The 18,779-nt window shown below is 51.8% G+C and overlaps 1 protein-coding gene across 1 annotated transcript in view; it reads right to left on the bottom strand.

The window, feature by feature from the left end:
- Nucleotides 1-853: 853 nt before the first annotated feature.
- Nucleotides 854-18,779, bottom strand: part of CCDC81 (coiled-coil domain containing 81) — a 54,590-nt gene continuing 36,664 nt past the window's right edge. The window contains 7 exon segments of the mRNA XM_078618332.1: nucleotides 854-4,258; nucleotides 4,937-5,062; nucleotides 5,322-5,554; nucleotides 5,874-5,952; nucleotides 7,424-7,593; nucleotides 8,594-8,701; nucleotides 18,103-18,249. Coding sequence (XP_078474458.1) covers nucleotides 4,120-4,258; nucleotides 4,937-5,062; nucleotides 5,322-5,554; nucleotides 5,874-5,952; nucleotides 7,424-7,593; nucleotides 8,594-8,701; nucleotides 18,103-18,249 — 1,002 coding nt within the window. The 3' untranslated portion in view covers nucleotides 854-4,119.

Genomic DNA, 18,779 nt, shown 5'->3' with positions numbered 1-18,779 from the left:
AATCAGTGGGGTGTCTGTAAATGGATCACATTGTATTAAGGATCAGACAACTTTATTTTAATCGAATAAGCAGTGGAATATGCATTTGATTGAAATATTACATAAACCACAAAAAAATATATAATCTTACCCATCTTTAAGGTCACAGGAGAAATGTAATTTGTTTTAACACACTAATATGTTCATGCTCTCGAAGGTTATATCCGCAACTTCTGCCATCAGGCCGAGAGCCAACGCAATCGAATCATCGTTATACGGGCTACCACCCTGGCCGAGTCTCAAGACTGACCAGGCCCTTGGGGGTGCGTTGTTACGCTTTATTGCAGAGGGTCCCGGTTCTAGGCACCCCGGCGGCCGTCCCGGTTAATACTGTAAGAGCATGAACCCAAAAAAAACGACCACTATATCTCCCTGTTCCCACGCCTAAGATCCCGTGAGGTTACTGGGAAGAGAGGAGGAGGCCATTGTGTGCGTTGGCGTCACCCTGTCCAAATTTTTTTTGCAAAAAATTAGAAAAGTTAGCCAGCAAACTGACTCGCCTGATTAAAAAAGTCAAGTCAAAAGGATTTCCTGCGCAACTGGGCATCGTGCGGTCCTCATCTGTTTATAGCCCCTGAGCCAGTGGTGTAAATTCCATGGTCCTATTGCGGGGGTGGAGAGTGTATCTCACCAGAACAACCACTGTTGACTTCCCCACAAAGTGATAAACATTTTTCTTCTTGGTTCTTTCGGTAAAGTCACGTAGAAGGGAAGTAATAAAATAATAAAAATAAAACATAATAAAACAATTCTCTAGTGAGAATTGTTTTATTATGTTTTATTTTTATTATTTTTTATTATTTTATTACTTCCCTTCTACGTGACTTTACCGAAAGAACCAAGAAGATGAATCCCTGCAGTCACGAAAGCTTTAAATCGAAAGATAAACATTTTATTGACCCCTGGAAGGAGGGAATGATGGGCCAAGTCAACCCCCAACCACAATGTGAACTCACAACCTCCCGGTCGCGAGCCACCCTCTCTGCCGGCTGAGACACCTGGCCAGGTACGGATCGAGAGGCGCATTCATCTAAGGAAACACATCCGCTGCCTGCAGACTATACCCATCTGTGAAACCTTTGCACCTTCACGACGGCCCTTGCGCCCATGAGAATGGCACGAATACCAAACCCGCAAAATTACACGACTCTCTTCCTGGTTGGGCCTGCGGTTGTGGATCTTTGGCCAATGGAGCCTTGTGCATGCAACGAGGGAAGCCTGAGTAGGCCGCCGTAAACAATTCCGCGAGCGTACTCGTAGAGGACAACGGCAAACATTTTCACACGCTCGCGGGTTTCACAAACCCGCCCGCTGCACCGGCATCTCTCGGCTGCCAAGTAGCAGCCGCCCCCAAATCGGTTACGTTTGTGACGAACGATGCTTCGCAACGACAGGCCGCCTTTTCAATCCATAAACAACTTGCCAATTGCACTGCTGGCATGAGGCCTTTCCATGCCACGTCGGTCGTGGGAGTTGTTTGACCATACTTCACCACGTTGGGCAGTGCAGAGTGGTGAAGGAGATGGCGCCCAAACAGGACCGGTTCAGATTTCGATCGCCACCGATTTTAGCCTCGGTCAGCAATTTAACACAGGTTGCTGGGTCCATGAATCGCGCAGTGCTGGCCCATTGGGGCAGCCCAAAGCAGATATTATAATGGGGGGGGGGTATCTTTTAATCTATAAACTCCCAAAAAGATGACACAAAGTTTGTAGACATCTATTATCATATTGCTGCACACAGAGGGGTTATGGTCATCGTGGTGGTGAAGTGGCCCCAATTCTTGGGACCCAAACCACCACTACCCCTACTGAATCCACCCCTCCTGACCTCACCCCTCCTGACATCACCCACCCCTATCCCTCCTGACCTCACCCACTCCTAGCCCTAATGACTTCATCCATTCCTGCACCTACTGACCTCACCCACCCCTCTTGACCTCACCCACCCCTACTGGCCCCGCCCCTTCTGACCCCACCCACCCCTACCCATCCTGACCCCTGCCCACCAACTATCCTGACTGCTGCTCACACTCACCCCAATACGACCCAAACCAACCCAGGGGGAAGGGGCGGGGGCCTAAACACAAACAGGGTGGGGCCTAAAGAGGAAGAGACGGGGCCTAAAGAGGAAAGGATGGGGCCTAACAAGGAAAGGACGGGGCCTAGCGTGGAAGGGGCAGGGCCTGCAGATTTTGAACTTCCCTGGTGGTTGAATGCAATAGAAGCACAGAATGAAACACGCTGCAGGCGACAGGCCAACGAGTATAGATACAATGCTATCGCAGAAGCGATGTAGACAACGGGGATTTAGTGAGTCCTATGAATCATGTAGGTTTGTGTATCTGCGAGTATGTGCGTAAGTCTACGAATCATGTCAGTCTGAGTCAGTCTTTGCATTTCTACTTCAGTCTGTGAATCGTGCAGTCTATGCGAGTCTCCTGTTATCTCTTGACTTAAAGCTTTTGTGACTGCAGGAATTCATATCCTTTGGGTCTTTCGGTAAAGTCACGTAGATAGGTTCAAAGAAAAATTACAAAAAACTACGTTTCGATTGCAACACAAGATGACGACCGCTTGTGTTGCGATCGAAACGTCGTTTTTTGTTATTTTGTTATTTTCTTTGAACCTATCTACGTTACTTTCCCGAAAGAACCATAGAATATGATCTCCTGTTATCTCTACGTGAGTCTGTGGATCATGCGAGTCTGTAGGTTGTTAGTTTTCTAATTCTATGGACCCCCTATGAGATTTACGATTCATGTAATTGGATGCGAGTCTATAGGTCTAAATGTCATATTACATTATTTTCATGAGCGAGATGCCAATGTCGAGGTCTGCTGGCCACGACGAAAGATGACTTCAGGAGAGAGTTGGTGTAGTTGTGCTACTCTTCCGTTAAAGGGTCACAAGCCTACAGCGGATTACCATATGCTTCGTAGTTTGAGTTGCATGGCCACTATGTAACTACTGTGGGTTGTATTTTGACTTAAAACGTTCGTGACTGCAGGAATTCATATTCCTTGGTTCTTTCGGTAAAGTCACGTAGATGGAAAAATAATCATAAAAAATAAAGCGAATAATGGTCATTAACCTGAGTGAGCGTACTGGCAGTCTATAATGTAGATTGTAGCCTGGTTCTTAACCTGAGTGAGCGTACTGCAGTCTATAATGTAGATTGTAGCCTGGTTCTTAACCTGAGTGAGCGAACTGCAGTCTATAATGTAGACTTATTATTGGTTCTTTCAGTAATATTTTTTTTTATAAATTAAAAAAACCACGACGTTTCTATCGCAACACAAGCGGTCGTCATCAGTCTATATTATAGACTACCAGTACACTCACCAAACTTACTCACCAGGCTACAGTCTACATTATATATTGCCAGTACACTCACTCCGATTAATAACCAGGCTACAGTCGACATTATAGACTGCCAGTACACTCACCGAGGTTAAAAACGAGGCTACAGTCTACATTATAGACTGTCGGTACGCTCACCGAGGTTAAGAACCAGGCTACAGTCTACATTAGTGTTTTTTTTGTTTTCATTATTTTAATTTTATTCTTTTTATTTGTATGCACTTCATTTTTTATTATTATTTTTCTAACTACGTGACTTTACCGAAACAACCAAAAAATACTGTGGGTTTTGTCTTTAAGTTTCCCATTTGTGGAGATGTGCGTGCATCTGCCTGGTGATGATGTTCTGATGTGGTTGATGGCTCCACCACCGATGTCTTCGAGGAGGAGGAATGTCAAATCCAGAAGGAGATGCGACTGTGTTTGGATCTCGAGCGAGGTTGGTTCCGGTCTCTACATAGAGGAGGACGGTGGATGCGACTGGCAAAGAGGCCCAGAGTATAAAGCTCGTGGAGCAGCCGACCCCACGTGACAATGGGACACTCGGCTTCGAAGGAGGAGGAGGGAACAATAGGAAGGAGGAGGAAGACTAAGAAGAAGAAAAGGAAAAGAAAAGAAAGAAGGAAGAAGAGAAAGAAGGAAGAAGTGGAAGAAGGAAGAAAACAAAGGACGAAGAAGAAAGGGGAAGGAGGAGGAGAAGGTGACGAGTGACCATGGACTAGAGGATCATGCGAGTTCCCGGCAAGTACCGCGAGTCCTTCCACACGTGACTCTCCCCACGGTTGGAGAGCCGCCGGGTGCACTGCTGGCAGCGCTTGTACTTGTCACACTGCTCCTGCACGAGGCCCGCGCCAGCCCTGGTGACGCACGCGGTACACGCGGCACGCACGCACGCACGCAGATCTCATAAAGTGCTCCAATTAATGTAATTGTTTCGCCAGAATGGTTTTTAAAACATAAGTAATACAAAATACACCTAACAATACATTTACCCTTGGAATTAAATTTTTACATAAAAAAGCAGATTACTTTTAGTGTTCCGATAATTACAGGAGCACATGATTACGGGTGCCACAGTGGTGAGATGTTAACTACCTCGCCAGGTATACATGAGGTTGTGGGTTCAACCCTGACCCTGGCCCCTGTTGTATATTTGTCGTTTGTATGTTCTCTCCATGGTCGCGTGGATGTTTCTCCGGGTACTCCAGTTTTTTTCCTCTTAATTTAGAATCAACGTGCGTTTAGAGTATTTGGCTGCTCTAAATTTCCACGCGATAAGCCACTTAATTAGGATATCATTTGTGGCCAGGTGGCTTCTCAAAAAGAGCTTTAGAGCTCAGTGAGCTTTAACTGGAAATGTTTTATATATATAGGATTGTGAGAAGCACATCAACGATGACAGCTGGGTCTGCCGAGAAAACCCACGCAAGTGAGAAGAAGAAGACCAAAGGCTAAAATCATAAAACGTTTCACTTCACCATCGTCAGGAGACAATCACCACAGGGCATCCCGGGCACGGCGTTCACGCCACTCACTTGAGGTGCGTCTCCAGCTGGAGGTTGCGGCCGCGCTTGAGCTCTGCGCTGAGGGCCCACGCCTCCTGCAGGGCCACCCTCCGGCCCACCGTCTGCGCGTGCCGCGTCACGTGCTCTCGCGCCAGCCTGCCAAAAAACGAGTCGGTGGACGGGCGACTGAGTCGCGTGGGGCCTGCCGAGCTCACGTAGGAGGTGACGGGTGGGCAGGGTGAGTTACGACTACTCGCGAGCCAGCGGCTCGCATTGTCTGGCGGCATTTTGGCTAATCATTGAACAAAGGCGGTCACCCGTCGCGCGTCGCTTTTAAATGCGACGTCACCACGGCGCTTGTGCGAATCAACGAACAAACGGTTTGGTGCTTCACTCGCAGGGGGGCAGAACTCACTCCTGCTGGTTGCGCTCCAGGAGCTCCATCTGTCGGCGCTGCTCGGCGAGCTGCGAGACGACGGCGGAGCGCTTCTTGCGCGCCGCCTCCCCAGCGAGCTCGCAGCGCAGCTCCTGCGCTCGCTCACGCCGCTCCTCCAGCGCCCGCGCCGTCCAGTCGTCACCGCCAAACACCGGCGCCGACTCCGCCGCGCCCCTCTCCTGCGACGCCGCCGCCAGTGCCTTGGACTGCACCTGCGGGCACCGTGTTAAAAGGGAGGGGGGGTTAGCATCTGTCCGTTATCGTCACTCACTCTTCATCATCAGCGTCAATCACTCATCACGAGCATCATCAATTATCAGCATCATAGATCATCATTCATCATCAATAGCATCAATTATCGGAATCATCTTCGATCAGCATCAATCACTCGTCATCACTAGCGTCGTCAATTATCAAGCATCGCCATCGATCATCATCAATCGCTCGTCATCACCAGCACTGTCAACCCGCAGCGTCACCATCGATCGGTATCGGCATCGATCGAATGTCGATCCGCCCGCCGCTGGTCACCTGAGTCGCCAGGGCCTGCTGGTAGGCCTGCGCCTCCTCCGCCTTGCTCTGCAGCATCTGCTCCCTCTCCAGAGCCAGTCTGCAGCAGGGGACAAGGCAGCCAACGCAGAGAGCACTACAAGAGACCCGGCTGCTCGTCCCGTTTGCATTCTTAACCAGAATGCGCTCGTCAGACATCTCCTGCCGTTAGATTGTGTTTCCCCTCCGAGTTGATTCGGGGCTGCTGAGAAAAAAAAATATGAACAAGCCTAAAATATTTTGACGTGCATGAGAAACAATCGTTGGGTTGTGTTGTGATGCGGTTGATGGTTCCACCACCGGTGTCTTCAAGGAGGAGGAATGTCTAAGCCAGGAGGAGGAGGTGTGCAATGTTTGGGTCTCGAATGAGGAGGTGTTTATTATTCTGGACATCCTCATTCCAAAAGGGGGATCGGGACCTGAGTCGGTAGCGAGATTTATTGTAACGCTAAAAATGTAAAATAAATTATTTTACCAGCTAAGGCCCACTGAGCTATGTAGCTCTTTTTCAGAAGCGACCTGGCGATCACAAATGATAGCCCAATGAAGTGGCTTATCATCGTGTGGAAATCTACAACAGCAGTAAAATACTCTAAATGCATGTTGATTCTAAATGTGGAGGGAAAACTGAAGGACCCAGAAAAAGATCCACGTGACAATTGGGAAAGCATACAAACTCCAAATACACAGGTGTCAGGGTTGGGATCGAACCTACTACCTCCTGTATACCAGGCGAGGTAGTTAACATCTCAAAGATCCCAGGGCCTAGTCATCGCTACGTGGTGGGACCTAACACAACTTGTTTGAAGTGGGGTCAACATGCCCTCTTGCCGGGGAACAAGGCAGATAATGACGCCTATTTGTTGGAGCTATTAATTCTAGATGATGAACGAGTGACAGCAGGGTGTGTTTACCAACGATGCGTGCTTATTAAAATATTAAATTATGTTATTTATTTACATTTTGGATGTTTGGCGTGGGGAGGTTTAGGCTGGTCGCGGGGGTTATTTTTTACGATACTTGAGCGTACTTCACCACCTGGGTGAGTGCGAGCTGGCAAAGGTTGGAGGAGAGTGCATCAACAGCCATGGATTTTTGCTGCACTGCTTTCTGCATTTTGAGGAATGAAGAAGACCACACAAACCACCACCACACAGCACCGCACGCTCCACCGGTTCAAATAATCGTCACCGGTGTTGGTGTTGGCCACGAGTGGGAATCGAATTTGGGTCGCCAGGATCGTAGCGCAGCACGCTAACCACTGCCCCACTGCTCTGAACTAGTCCTGGGCCTTCCCGAGGTCGACTCAGCCTCAAATGAGTGTGTGTAAACATCGCCACTAGGGAGACAAAGGCGGTCGGGTGTGGTGTCGGCCTTCATAGGTGCTCGCTAAAAGTACTTGCCCCAAGAGTCTGTTAAGGCTATATGGGGGATATTTTTCTTTGTGCGCGCGTGTGAGCATGCGTAGCGTGCACGTGTGCCCGTATGCGTGCGTGCGCGCGTGTGCGTGCGAGAGGCTGCCAGGTACGGACTCCCGAGCCAGCTGGACTCTCTGCAGCTGCTCGAGGATGCGCTGCTGCTCCCTGTGCCGGCCCTCGCGCTCCACGCGCTCGCTCCGCTGCCGCTCCAGGTTGTGCGCGTACTCCCGCGAGCGAGCGGCTGACGGCGGCGTGGCGGCCCGGTCGCCCAGGATGAAGGAACACTGCGCACGCAGACAAAGGTCCCCCAGTGTAGCCTTTCGCAAACCCTGGGGACGAGCGCCGGAAGCGTAGCGACTGTTCAGGCCAACACAGCACACGTGAGCGTGGCTGGCTAGCACCGCGCCTGGCCCCCAGTGCCGGTGCTTGCAAGCCACACCTGGTTACTCATTTACAGGCTGAATCTACCTAGGGAAGGACGGGGGGTCGGTTTAAATGATAATTGTCACTGTTATTGGCCGTGAGCGGGAATTAAACTCTCGTCGCCGGAGTTCGTAGTGTTGAGGCGCTTAAATCACCACGCCACCGCTCGGCGCAAGATGCAGACACGCAGACACATGCAGGCGCTGTCGCCAAATAAAGACAAAGCACTACACTCACACGTGCACAGACACGCAAACACGCACACGCCAGCGCAAGCATGTTGGATAGCCTCACAGAATCCATGCACGTGTGTGATTCCCCCCCCCCCTCTGCTTGGTGTCAACATCAGCAGCCAACGTGATCCCCTTCAATCAACGACGCGTGCGTTATACAATTTTACGTCGAACTAGGAAACGTATTTCAAAGATATGTTGTCGCCTTTAACATCTGGCAGTTCACCGGCATTGCTTGAAGCGAGCCTCACTGCCGATGAGACACTGCGTCAAAACCGGTCCCATCGTTCGCTTGTGCTGAACCACTGCTACTAAAATTGTGCACTCCCAGACGGCCGTGCCATTGATGGGAAGTGTCAAATGTATTTATTTTTGTAAATCTGGAGGCACAGATCAATTAAGGAGGCATGTTGCATACTTATTTAGTTTGGTACTGACGTATGCATGTGGGTGACGACTATGTGAGTGGGCGAGTGAATATGTGAGTGGCTGAGCCTGTGTACCTATGTATGTTGAACTTTTGCACCGTACGTAGCCAACCGTGCTCCATCGGAGGTTGCCGATCTCGTCAGTGAGACGTTGCGAGTGACTGCTCTTTGAGAAGAATCTACCAAGCCGTGCGCGGTACCTGAAAGCCATTGCTCTGTCCATGCTTGGAGGCCTTGACGGCCTCAGACACGCCAAGGTTGAAGGCTGCCACCTTCCTGCTGTTATCCCGGGCCAGCTCCATCAATTCCTGCAAATGCCAAAATCCCCACCCCCAAATGTAGCCCACACAGGTTGCTGTGCTGAGGAAAGTGCTGTCAATCGTACACATTCATATACATTTACAACATGCGAACTAAGGGTATACATATGTAATAAACGACTGGACCACGATGTCTGGCTCAGTGTCCTTTATTATTCGGTTCGTGCTGTACACCCACACGGCTGTCTTTACTCTGTAGCTTCTCCACGGTGCTGACTCCAATGTCGGCCCGATCCACAACAGCAGCTCCGCTGCTGTTTCTCTCACACAGCCCCCCTTGGCTGTACTCTCTGCTGCTCTTCTCCCTCCGCAGCTCTCACAGCTTCTTGCTCTCTCTCTCTCTCCGCAGCTCCTCCTGGCAGCCACACCGCTGCCTCTAACAAGCAGCCCCCTCTCTCTCTCTCTCCGCAGCTCCTCCTGGCAGCCACACCGCTGCCTCTAACACGCAGCCCTCCTGGCTGTCTCCTCCCCAGCTGCACACCACTCCGCAGCTTCCTCTTATCTTCGGGGTTGGCTCCCGATCGCCGTCGGCGCCCCCCCTCTCCACACTTGCCCGCGTGGCCTCACTCTTTTCCGCTCACACCCCGACTACCTTCCCCTTCCGGTTTACCCGCTTAAAGCCCCGAACCTTACCCCCACGTCACATGACTCCACCCCCCGTGACGTCACCTCCGGAAGGTCGCTTACGCCCGCATTACACCACCCTCCCCCGTAGAAAAATCCCAGCCGACCTCGGCTGACCAATAGCAAATCGTAATGCGGCGAACCGAGCTTCCCCCCCTAAAGGACACTAAGCATATAATGTAACAGCAAGAACAACAACAACGCAATCAACATCAACGATCGTACAAAAGCATGCAATAAATACAACTGTAAGAAAAAAATAACAAGACAGCAACAATCAACGAAACGTAAGCGATTTGGAACGTGTGCGGGTCGCCGGCCCGTCCCGGACGGTCGGCGGCCCACTCGCAGAACGGGAACGCGATGAAAGTCGAGGAACGACAGGGGGTAATCCCCCTGTCGCAGCTGGAAGTCCACCGCCGTCCCGTGTCTCTAAAGAGTTAGTCTTGGGCTTGTCCTGTGACCGTGCCCGCAGCTGGGTCGGAAGGGCTGCAGGGCTCGAAGGTCCCGCAGACCTGGCAGGCGTCCTCCGAGCAGGGCCCCTCGTCCCCCGCAATGTCACGGCCGGCCTGTCTGGAACAGGTACGACAGGCGCTCTAGCGAGATCAATGGACGCAGGCAGGGGAGAGTCAGCAGCAACAGACCCCGGCAAGGCAATATTGGGGGATGACGCATCATGTAAGGGAGCAACATATGGTTTCAAGCGCGACGTATGCACAACCCAGCGACGAGACCCAATCTGGACGCGTGCTGTCTGTGGGTTGGGAACCGCAATGAGGCGTACGGGACCATGCCAGGGTTTGTGCAATTTCGGCGAGGTCCCCGGACGTACCTGTGGACAATGAAGCCAGGCTAGGTCCCCAACCTTCCAAGGGCACTCCCCCTCAGACCGTCGCGCATATCGCTCGTTCCGGGCCTGGGCTTTGGCCGTAGCCACGCGGGCATTCTCCCGCGCCTCCGTGACTCGGCGAACCGTGTCCTGGATGTATTCAGGAAGTGGTTTCCGAGGTCCCTTCACCCCAGTTCCCAATTGCACATCCACCGGCGGCACGTTTTCCCGACCATACATAAGGTAAAACGGCGAATATCCTGTAGCCGCATGAGGCGTCATCCTGTACGCCGAAAGCACCCCGGGGATGTGCAGATCCCAATCTGATTGTTGTTCACTCACGGTATGGCAAAGCATGGCAGACAATGTCCTGTTCAGCCGTTCAACCATACCATCCGTCTGCGGATGGTATGGGGATGTCCGTACTTTCTTAGTCCCAAGGCCCGCGCACACTTCCGCCAATAATTTAGAAGAGAAATTCCTGCCCTGGTCCGTGAGGAGTCTCTCAGGCGCCCCCTTATCCATAATATACCCAAACAAAAAGGCGTCGGTAATGGCCGCGGCCGACTGATCGGGCAACGGCCAGGCCATCGGCCAACGGGAGAGGTACTCAACCCCTACCAGCAAATATTTATTACCCCTCGCCGATGGTGGAAAAGGTCCCAATATGTCCAGTGCCACCAATTCATTGACTCGAGACACCTGAATCGACTGGAGAGGCGGCACGTAAGGATGTTTCGGCGGCTTACGTTGTGCACACGCAGGGCACGCGCGCACGTGCCCTACGACATCTGTCGCCATGCCGTGCCAAAAATAATGACGTTGCAACGTCAACAAGGTCTTCTGCACCCCTAAATGTAAGAGAGTGTCACAATGGAGGGTTCTAATCAACTCGAACCGCAAGGACGTTGGTACCACCAGGCGCCAACGTTCCTGGAACCCCTCCCGCCACATAAGCAGACCATCTCGGAGAGCGGTTTGCGGCCCCACAGCCGTACTCGGACTCCCATTGTCCTTAGCAGACCGCTTCCGCAAGGACACCAATGACTCATCCATCATCTGTTCCCGGATCCAGACAGACCGCGGCAGATTCAAAACCCCGTCAGCCGGTCCCGGTTCCATCGGAGTGTCCGACTTCTCGACGGCCAGCGTGAGCGGCTGAGGGGGGTTTGGAATCGGCGAACACCTATGCGTCCCCGACTCACATTTACAAGGGCCGCGCCGCGGTAATCTGGAAAGTGCGTCAGCGTTCGCATGGCGCACACCCTTCCGATGTTGAATTTGGAAGGAAAATTCCTGTAGCGTGTCCAACCAACGTGCCAACTGTCCGGATGGCTGGTCAATTTTAAGGGCATATTGCAAGGCCGCATGATCCGTACGCACAATAAAAGAACGACCGTAGAGGTATGGTCGAAATTGCCGTAGGAAAAAAACAACCGCCAATAGTTCTCTGCGAGTGACACAGTAGCGGGTTTCCGCAGGAGACAAGACTCGGCTACCATACGCCACGACACGCTCTACACCCCCTTTAGACTGTGATAACACCGCCCCAATACCTGTGTCACTTGCGTCCGTATCAAGAATGAATGGGTGATCGAAATCGGGATAATCCAATGTTGGGGCCGTGGCCAATAGATCACGCAGACTCCGAAAGGCCGCCTCCTCCGGCTGTCCCCAACCAAACTTCCGTCCTTTACCCGTAAGGAGATGCAAAGGCCTCGCAATCGTCGCAAAACCCGGCACGAATCTTCGGTAATACGAGGCAAATCCCAAAAACCGCCGAACATCCCCCACGGTGGCCGGAGTCGGCCAATCCCGGACGCACGCCGTCTTTTCCGGATCCGTGGACACTCCCTCAGCGCTCACAATGTGCCCCAAATAGCGGACGGACCGTTGCAGTAGGTGACATTTCTTTGGTTTGAATTTCAATTTGGCAGAACGCATCCTCGTGAACACTGTCTCCAGCCGCGTCAAATGTTCATCGAATGTGCGGCTGAAGACAATGATATCGTCCAAATATATAAGACATGTCTCCCACTGCAACCCCGTCAAAACGAGCTCCATCAATCTTTGAAATGTAGCAGGGGCCGCATTCAATCCCATCGGGAGACAGTTGAATTGAAATAACCCCTGCGGCGTACGGAATGCGGTTTTCTCCCGTGAGGACTCGTCAAGGGGAAGCTGCCAAAATCCCGAAGAGAGGTCCAGTGTGGAAAAGAACTTAGCCCCCGACAATGCGTCGAGGGAGTCATCCATACGCGGCAGGGGGTACGCATCTGCCACCGATATCTTATTCAATTTGCGGAAATCAACACAAAATCGCAATTTGCCATCCTTCTTCTTAACCAAGACGACTGGAGCGCCCCATGGGCTGTTAGATGGCGATATAATGTCCGCAGCCAACATGTCTTCCACTGCCCCCCTTACGTGTTCTCGTTCCGCAGGACTCATCCGATGCGAATTTAATCGAATAGGGGCAGCATCGCCCGTCTCAATGTGATGGTAAAGTAAGGAAGTGCGGCCCAAATCCAAATCATCGGAGCTGAACACATCGGAATATGTCAACAACAATTTACGCAGCGCACCACGTTGCTCCATGGACAGGGAAGAATTTTCGTCACATAATTGAGCAACCCAACGATCATCCGAACTCCTTGGCTCGGAAACCCCAGCAACAACTCCCCCTCTATGTGGACAATCATGGGTCGCAAACGCCGTAGTGGCATGTGCCACAACCGTACCGGCCGGGACACGGACGTTTTCTCCCCCTGCATTAAGCACCTGTAAAAACGGTAATTGATCCGGCCGGACGATGGTCTGTGCCCCCACTAACGCCAACCCGGTTGTTATCGTGGCGGACGGTGACAACAAGACCCCTACTGCTCCTAGCCGATCAGGCAGGGGCTTCCGATACCGCAAGGGTATAAGCATCTGTGTACCAGGTGGAATGTCCACAGATGCGACGGACAGCGCCTGCACTTGTACGGCCGAAGCAGGTCGCCCCCAGGGCGACGGCAGAAACGAGATTTGACGGCCCCCCGGCAGTTCAATACAATTCTCATTGATTTTGATCAAAATGGGCATCTTAGCCAAAAAATCGGTGCCTAACAAACAAGGAACCGCCAAAGATCTCGATATCAACACAACACCCGAGGCCGACACATCCCCAATAGATATCTTAGCATCCACCTGACCCACGATGCCCATGCTACCCCCGTTCGCAGCGACGCACGACCCATAAACCGGACGCACAGCCCCCGACGGAATGCCCAACAGATGGAAAATGACATCCGATATAATAGTCGCAGACGCCCCCGAGTCGACCAAAATGCGCACGTCCACACCTTGTATGGACCCCGGTACAGTGGACGAACCCGTAGCGGCCGCGACAACTCTCCGTGCCAATTTGCGCCACTGCGTAACTGAATGACAAGGCCCCGTCGATGGCCTTTCTTTAACAACAACAATAGGATCGCGCAACACAAGTGGTGGGTGAGGTGGAAAGCCTTGCCGAGTGTCTGGTGCGTGCCGACATGCCTGTTTCGGAGGATCTTTAGCCGACTTGACCGGTGCCGAGGCCTCCTGCTGCGGCGGAGCCGGGAAGCGGGCCCAGCAGTCTCTGGCGTAGTGGCCCCTACGCCCGCAGCGGAAACATTCGGCCTCGTTGCGCCGAAGCGCAGGCCTCGCCTCCTGACGGCCCCGTTCTGGTAGCACCGCGCGCGGTCTCGGCCCGCCGCGTCCCGTCCATGGAGCGGAGGCGGCCGTCAGTTGTTGAGGGCCCCGGTCATCCGGAACATAGACGGCCTGCGCAGGGTTCCACCCCAGCGCATCCCCTTCTTTGACGGGCCCCCCCGTCCACGCCGTCACTTGTTTCCAGCGACGGAGGTTGAATTGCGCATCGAGACACTTAGCAGCCATCCGGGAAGTTAGCTTCTCATGCCCACACACAGGCATGGGGATCCCTAGATCCCGAGACAGCTCCAACATTTTCCCTAATATGAGAGGCTCAAGCAGGTCCTGTGGCGTCTCAGGATAAGCTGCCATGGCCAGCTCCAGCACCGCACCCCTGAACGCCACGGGCGACTCCTCTGGTGCTCGTTGTCGTTGAGCGAATCGCCGATGCGCATCATCTGGTGGCTCATAAGCATCGGCCATTTCTTGAAAAACACCACATAAAGTTGCCTTCTTATCGGTCGCTATGGAACGGAAGAATCGGACAGATTCGTCGTCCAGGAGAGTCGGCAACACCTCCAAAGCCTCCGCATCGGTCCATCTTGCTGTGCGTACCGCCGCCAAGAAGCGGCAGGCGAACGCGCTCCAGTCCCCACCGACGGAAAATTCTTTAACTGTTGTAAGGTGGCGACTCCGACTCCTCTTCCCGCCGTCTTCCAATGGTGGTGGTTGTGATGGCAAATTCAAAATGGCGTCGGCCCGCGGTGTGGCCAAGATGGCGGTTTGGCGCCACGGAGCGCGCAAAATGGCGGCCTCTTGCCGCGTGGGCAATGGCGGCGGCAGGACAGGCAACGTGGCGGCCCGCGGAGCACCACTTGCATCATCCATCGTCCCTGGCGCGACGAGATGGCATAGATGCGCCAGGACGTCCTGAAGTGCCTCCAGTTGTACCGCCATCGCTTGCCATCGTTGATCCGCGTCCGATGATGTCGACGGACCCGCCACCGCGCCAACATCCTCCACACCCGTTCCCGTGGTCGCCTCAGCCTGGCTCTCCTCCACCACCCCAACAGGATCCGTGGTTGGAGGGAGTTCGTCGTCGTCGGACGAAGAAGCCGATGCAGGCGCCGGATTAACTTTCTTCCTCACTTGTTTCGACATGCCGTTGCACTTCCGACACCAGTGTAATAAACGACTGGACCACGATGTCTGGCTCAGTGTCCTTTATTATTCGGTTCGTGCTGTACACCCACACGGCTGTCTTTACTCTGTAGCTTCTCCACGGTGCTGACTCCAATGTCGGCCCGATCCACAACAGCAGCTCCGCTGCTGTTTCTCTCACACAGCCCCCCTTGGCTGTACTCTCTGCTGCTCTTCTCCCTCCGCAGCTCTCACAGCTTCTTGCTCTCTCTCTCTCTCCGCAGCTCCTCCTGGCAGCCACACCGCTGCCTCTAACAAGCAGCCCCCTCTCTCTCTCTCTCCGCAGCTCCTCCTGGCAGCCACACCGCTGCCTCTAACACGCAGCCCTCCTGGCTGTCTCCTCCCCAGCTGCACACCACTCCGCAGCTTCCTCTTATCTTCGGGGTTGGCTCCCGATCGCCGTCGGCGCCCCCCCTCTCCACACTTGCCCGCGTGGCCTCACTCTTTTCCGCTCACACCCCGACTACCTTCCCCTTCCGGTTTACCCGCTTAAAGCCCCGAACCTTACCCCCACGTCACATGACTCCACCCCCCGTGACGTCACCTCCGGAAGGTCGCTTACGCCCGCATTACACATATGTACGTAGATTGAACCTCTTTCACAACGTACGTGGCCAACCATGCTAATCGGAGGATGGGAGAGTGTGTGGGTGAGTGACTAGGTGAGTGGGTGAGTGACTATGGAGCCGTCCATAAATGACGTCACGCGATTTTGGAAGATTTTTGCCCCCCCCCCCCCTCGTCACACAGCGTCACAAAATTCAGACCCCCTTCAAATATGACGTCAAAAAGCTCTGCCCCCCCCCCCCCCAAAACCATATTTCCATTTTGAAAATAAAACATGCTTCAAATCGCTTTAAACTATTGTCATTGTAGTGCGTATTTAATGTGGCGCTTAACTCTGATGTTGTAGGAGAAACACGTATTAAAAAGGAGGCGTTGGAAAGCTTAAATTTAGCATAAAATTCAATTGAAAATATTCAACGTATAACTAAAACTGCAGATGTTCAGAATATTATATTGAAATTATCTTATAATTCTAAAATATTAAAAGTAATTATAACTATAAAAAATACTTGAAACTTTGTAGTAGAACGAAGCAAAATAGAGAGTACAATTATAACAATCACATATTCATTCCACAGAATGAAACGCCCTGGTAGAATCATTAAAATCAAAATGTTTAATAACAATCATTAAAAACATTTACAAAATGTATGCTTCTCCATTTTCCCATGGAGAAGCAAAATGCTCCTTTATGGAATAAATAAAAGGTGACCTTAGTAAATTTAAATAATCAAATAGTTAATAAAAACAAAACATAATAAAATAACGCAAGCAGCCGTCCTCAGGTGAGGACGGCTGCTTGCGTTGTGGCCGAAACGTCGTGAGAATTATTTTATTATGTCTTGTTTTTATTATTTTATTACTTCCCTTCTACGTGACTTTACCGAAAGAACCAAGAAGATGAATCCCTGCAGTCACGAAAGCTTTAAATCGAAATCAAATAGTTAATAATGAAAATGAAACAAAATTCTATATTTATTTAAAGTTGCGAATTTTGATGTGACGTCACATTTCTCAAACCCCCCCCCCCGTCACACATCGTCACACATGTCTGACCACCCCTCTCAGGTGCGTGACGTCATTTATGGACGGCCCCTATGTGAGTCTATTTAAGTGTGTATGTTGAACTTTTGTCGCACCGTAAGTAGCCAACAGTGCTAATTGGAGGTGCAGGGGGAGGACAGCAGAATCACAATCGGCCACCTTTTTCTCCCCAGCATAGATATTTACCGCACCAGCTACTTATTTGAGATTGAGTCAACCTCTACGGGAGGCCCGAGACCAGTTAAAGTATAGCTTGCCACCGATATTGACGAAGGGGCTGGGAATTTAATTGAGTCCGCTTGACTCGTAGCGCAGTGTGCTAACCACTGTGCCACCTCTCCCCATAAACTTGGGAGAAAAACACAAACAAAAAAAAAATACCGTGATTTTTGTCAAAAATGTAGTGGCTATTTCTTAGCCATCGGGGTGTCTGATTACCTTTTGTGACAACTCATTATTATTATGATTGTTTACCCAGCAAAGCCTAACTGAGTCTCAAGACTCTTTTCAGGAGGGTCCTGCCAAGTTTTCGCACTAGTTGGGGGGAGGAGGGCGATGTTGCTGCTGCTGTGTGATCCAAAATGAGTAGTTTGCAGGAGATTTTTTTTTTATTGAGATGCTTGGCCAATACCAGTTAAATCGTTTGTTTTAGCGATGAGAGGACATCTGGAGAACCCGGAGGAAACCCATGCAGAACAGGTGATGGAGAGAGGAGAGAGAGAAAACGCACCCAGTTTGGCACTTAGGCTTTCATTATGGAGAACGTACAAACTCCACGCTGGATGGCACTCGAGTCAGAATAAAGAATCAGAATCTTCATTTAGACTGGAGGGGGAATCCGACGAGCTATGAAGCCCTTTTTCAAAGATGCCCAGTAAGGGGCGGGTCACAAACAATACAAAAACATGATAGGAGTTCAAAGTATAGGAAAGGTAAACAAGTGACTAAGTATATAAGTTAAAATTGTATAGATACATTAATCCCTGGCGATAAAAACTATAAAAACTCTCAGCTATTTTTTGATTTTACCAGGTAAGGCCCACTGAGATATATAGCTCTTTTTCAGAAGCAACCCGACCACAAATGATAGCTCACGAAGTGGCTTATCACGTGGAAATGTATAGCAACCAAATACTCTAAATCCGTGATGTGGATTCTAAATGTGGAGGGAAAAACCGGAGGACCTGGAGATAATTCCAGGCGAGCATGGGGAGAAAGACGCGCAAACTCCAAATATACAGCAGCAGGCATCAGGGTTGGGATTGAACCCACGACCTCCTGTATACTAGGCGAGGGAGTAAACATCTCACCATCACTGCGGTGCGCGAGCGTCTGGCCACTGGAGCCGCGCCCGCACGACGCCCGCACAACGCCCGCTCGGCGGTTGGCAGCGTGCCCCCCCCCCGCCCCCCCCCCCCCCCCCCCGAGCTTGGGAGGCCCGCCGCTCTGGTACCTGCTCCTTGGTGAAGGCCTGCAGATCCTGGCCGTGCCGGTACTCTAGCAGCGCCCTCTCCTCGGCCTCCTCCTGCAGCCGCCGCTCCTCCGCCACATACACGGGCACGTTCCGCAGCGAGCGCTGCATGCACAGGTAGCACAGCTCCTGCGTGCACGGGAACAGCAGCACAGCAGCAGCACACAGCCGGTCAGAAGGCAGCCTCCGTAGTGTGACCGTGTGTAAAGGTGGGGGGGGGGGGGGGGTTGGCGTACAAAGTTCGGCACGATGCAGTCAACGTTAAATGGACGTCAAATGCCAAACAGACGGAGTAACGCCGCGGTCGGCTCTTGTCGTGCACATTCCACTATTCCGGCACTCGCCCCCTGAAATGAACGTTGTGCCAAATAGCAGAGAGATTTCCACGTGGATTCTTCATCTTGCGACATGCGAAGGCAGGGTCTGCTAATTCCCCCGACAGTCTGGGAAATTTGGTGTCTGTGTTTGGGCGTCGGGGAATTGATTTGTGCCGAGATCTCGTACCGATATTGTGTTTTACTGCACTTTACTGCAATGAACTGCGCCGTGTTGATAATAGCCCAAGGCTGACTTGGAAATATGTCCAGGTTTGGTCGACAGTGGAAACGGTGCTGACCCCCACGTGATGATGGCATCGCACAATTGTAATATTTTGTGGT

The sequence above is a fragment of the Lampetra planeri genome, chromosome 57 (genome assembly GCF_965212315.1).
Source record: "Lampetra planeri chromosome 57, kcLamPlan1.2.h2, whole genome shotgun sequence".
In the NCBI taxonomy this organism is placed as follows: domain Eukaryota; kingdom Metazoa; phylum Chordata; class Hyperoartia; order Petromyzontiformes; family Petromyzontidae; genus Lampetra; species Lampetra planeri.
This window is presented reverse-complemented; position numbering and strand designations above follow the sequence as displayed.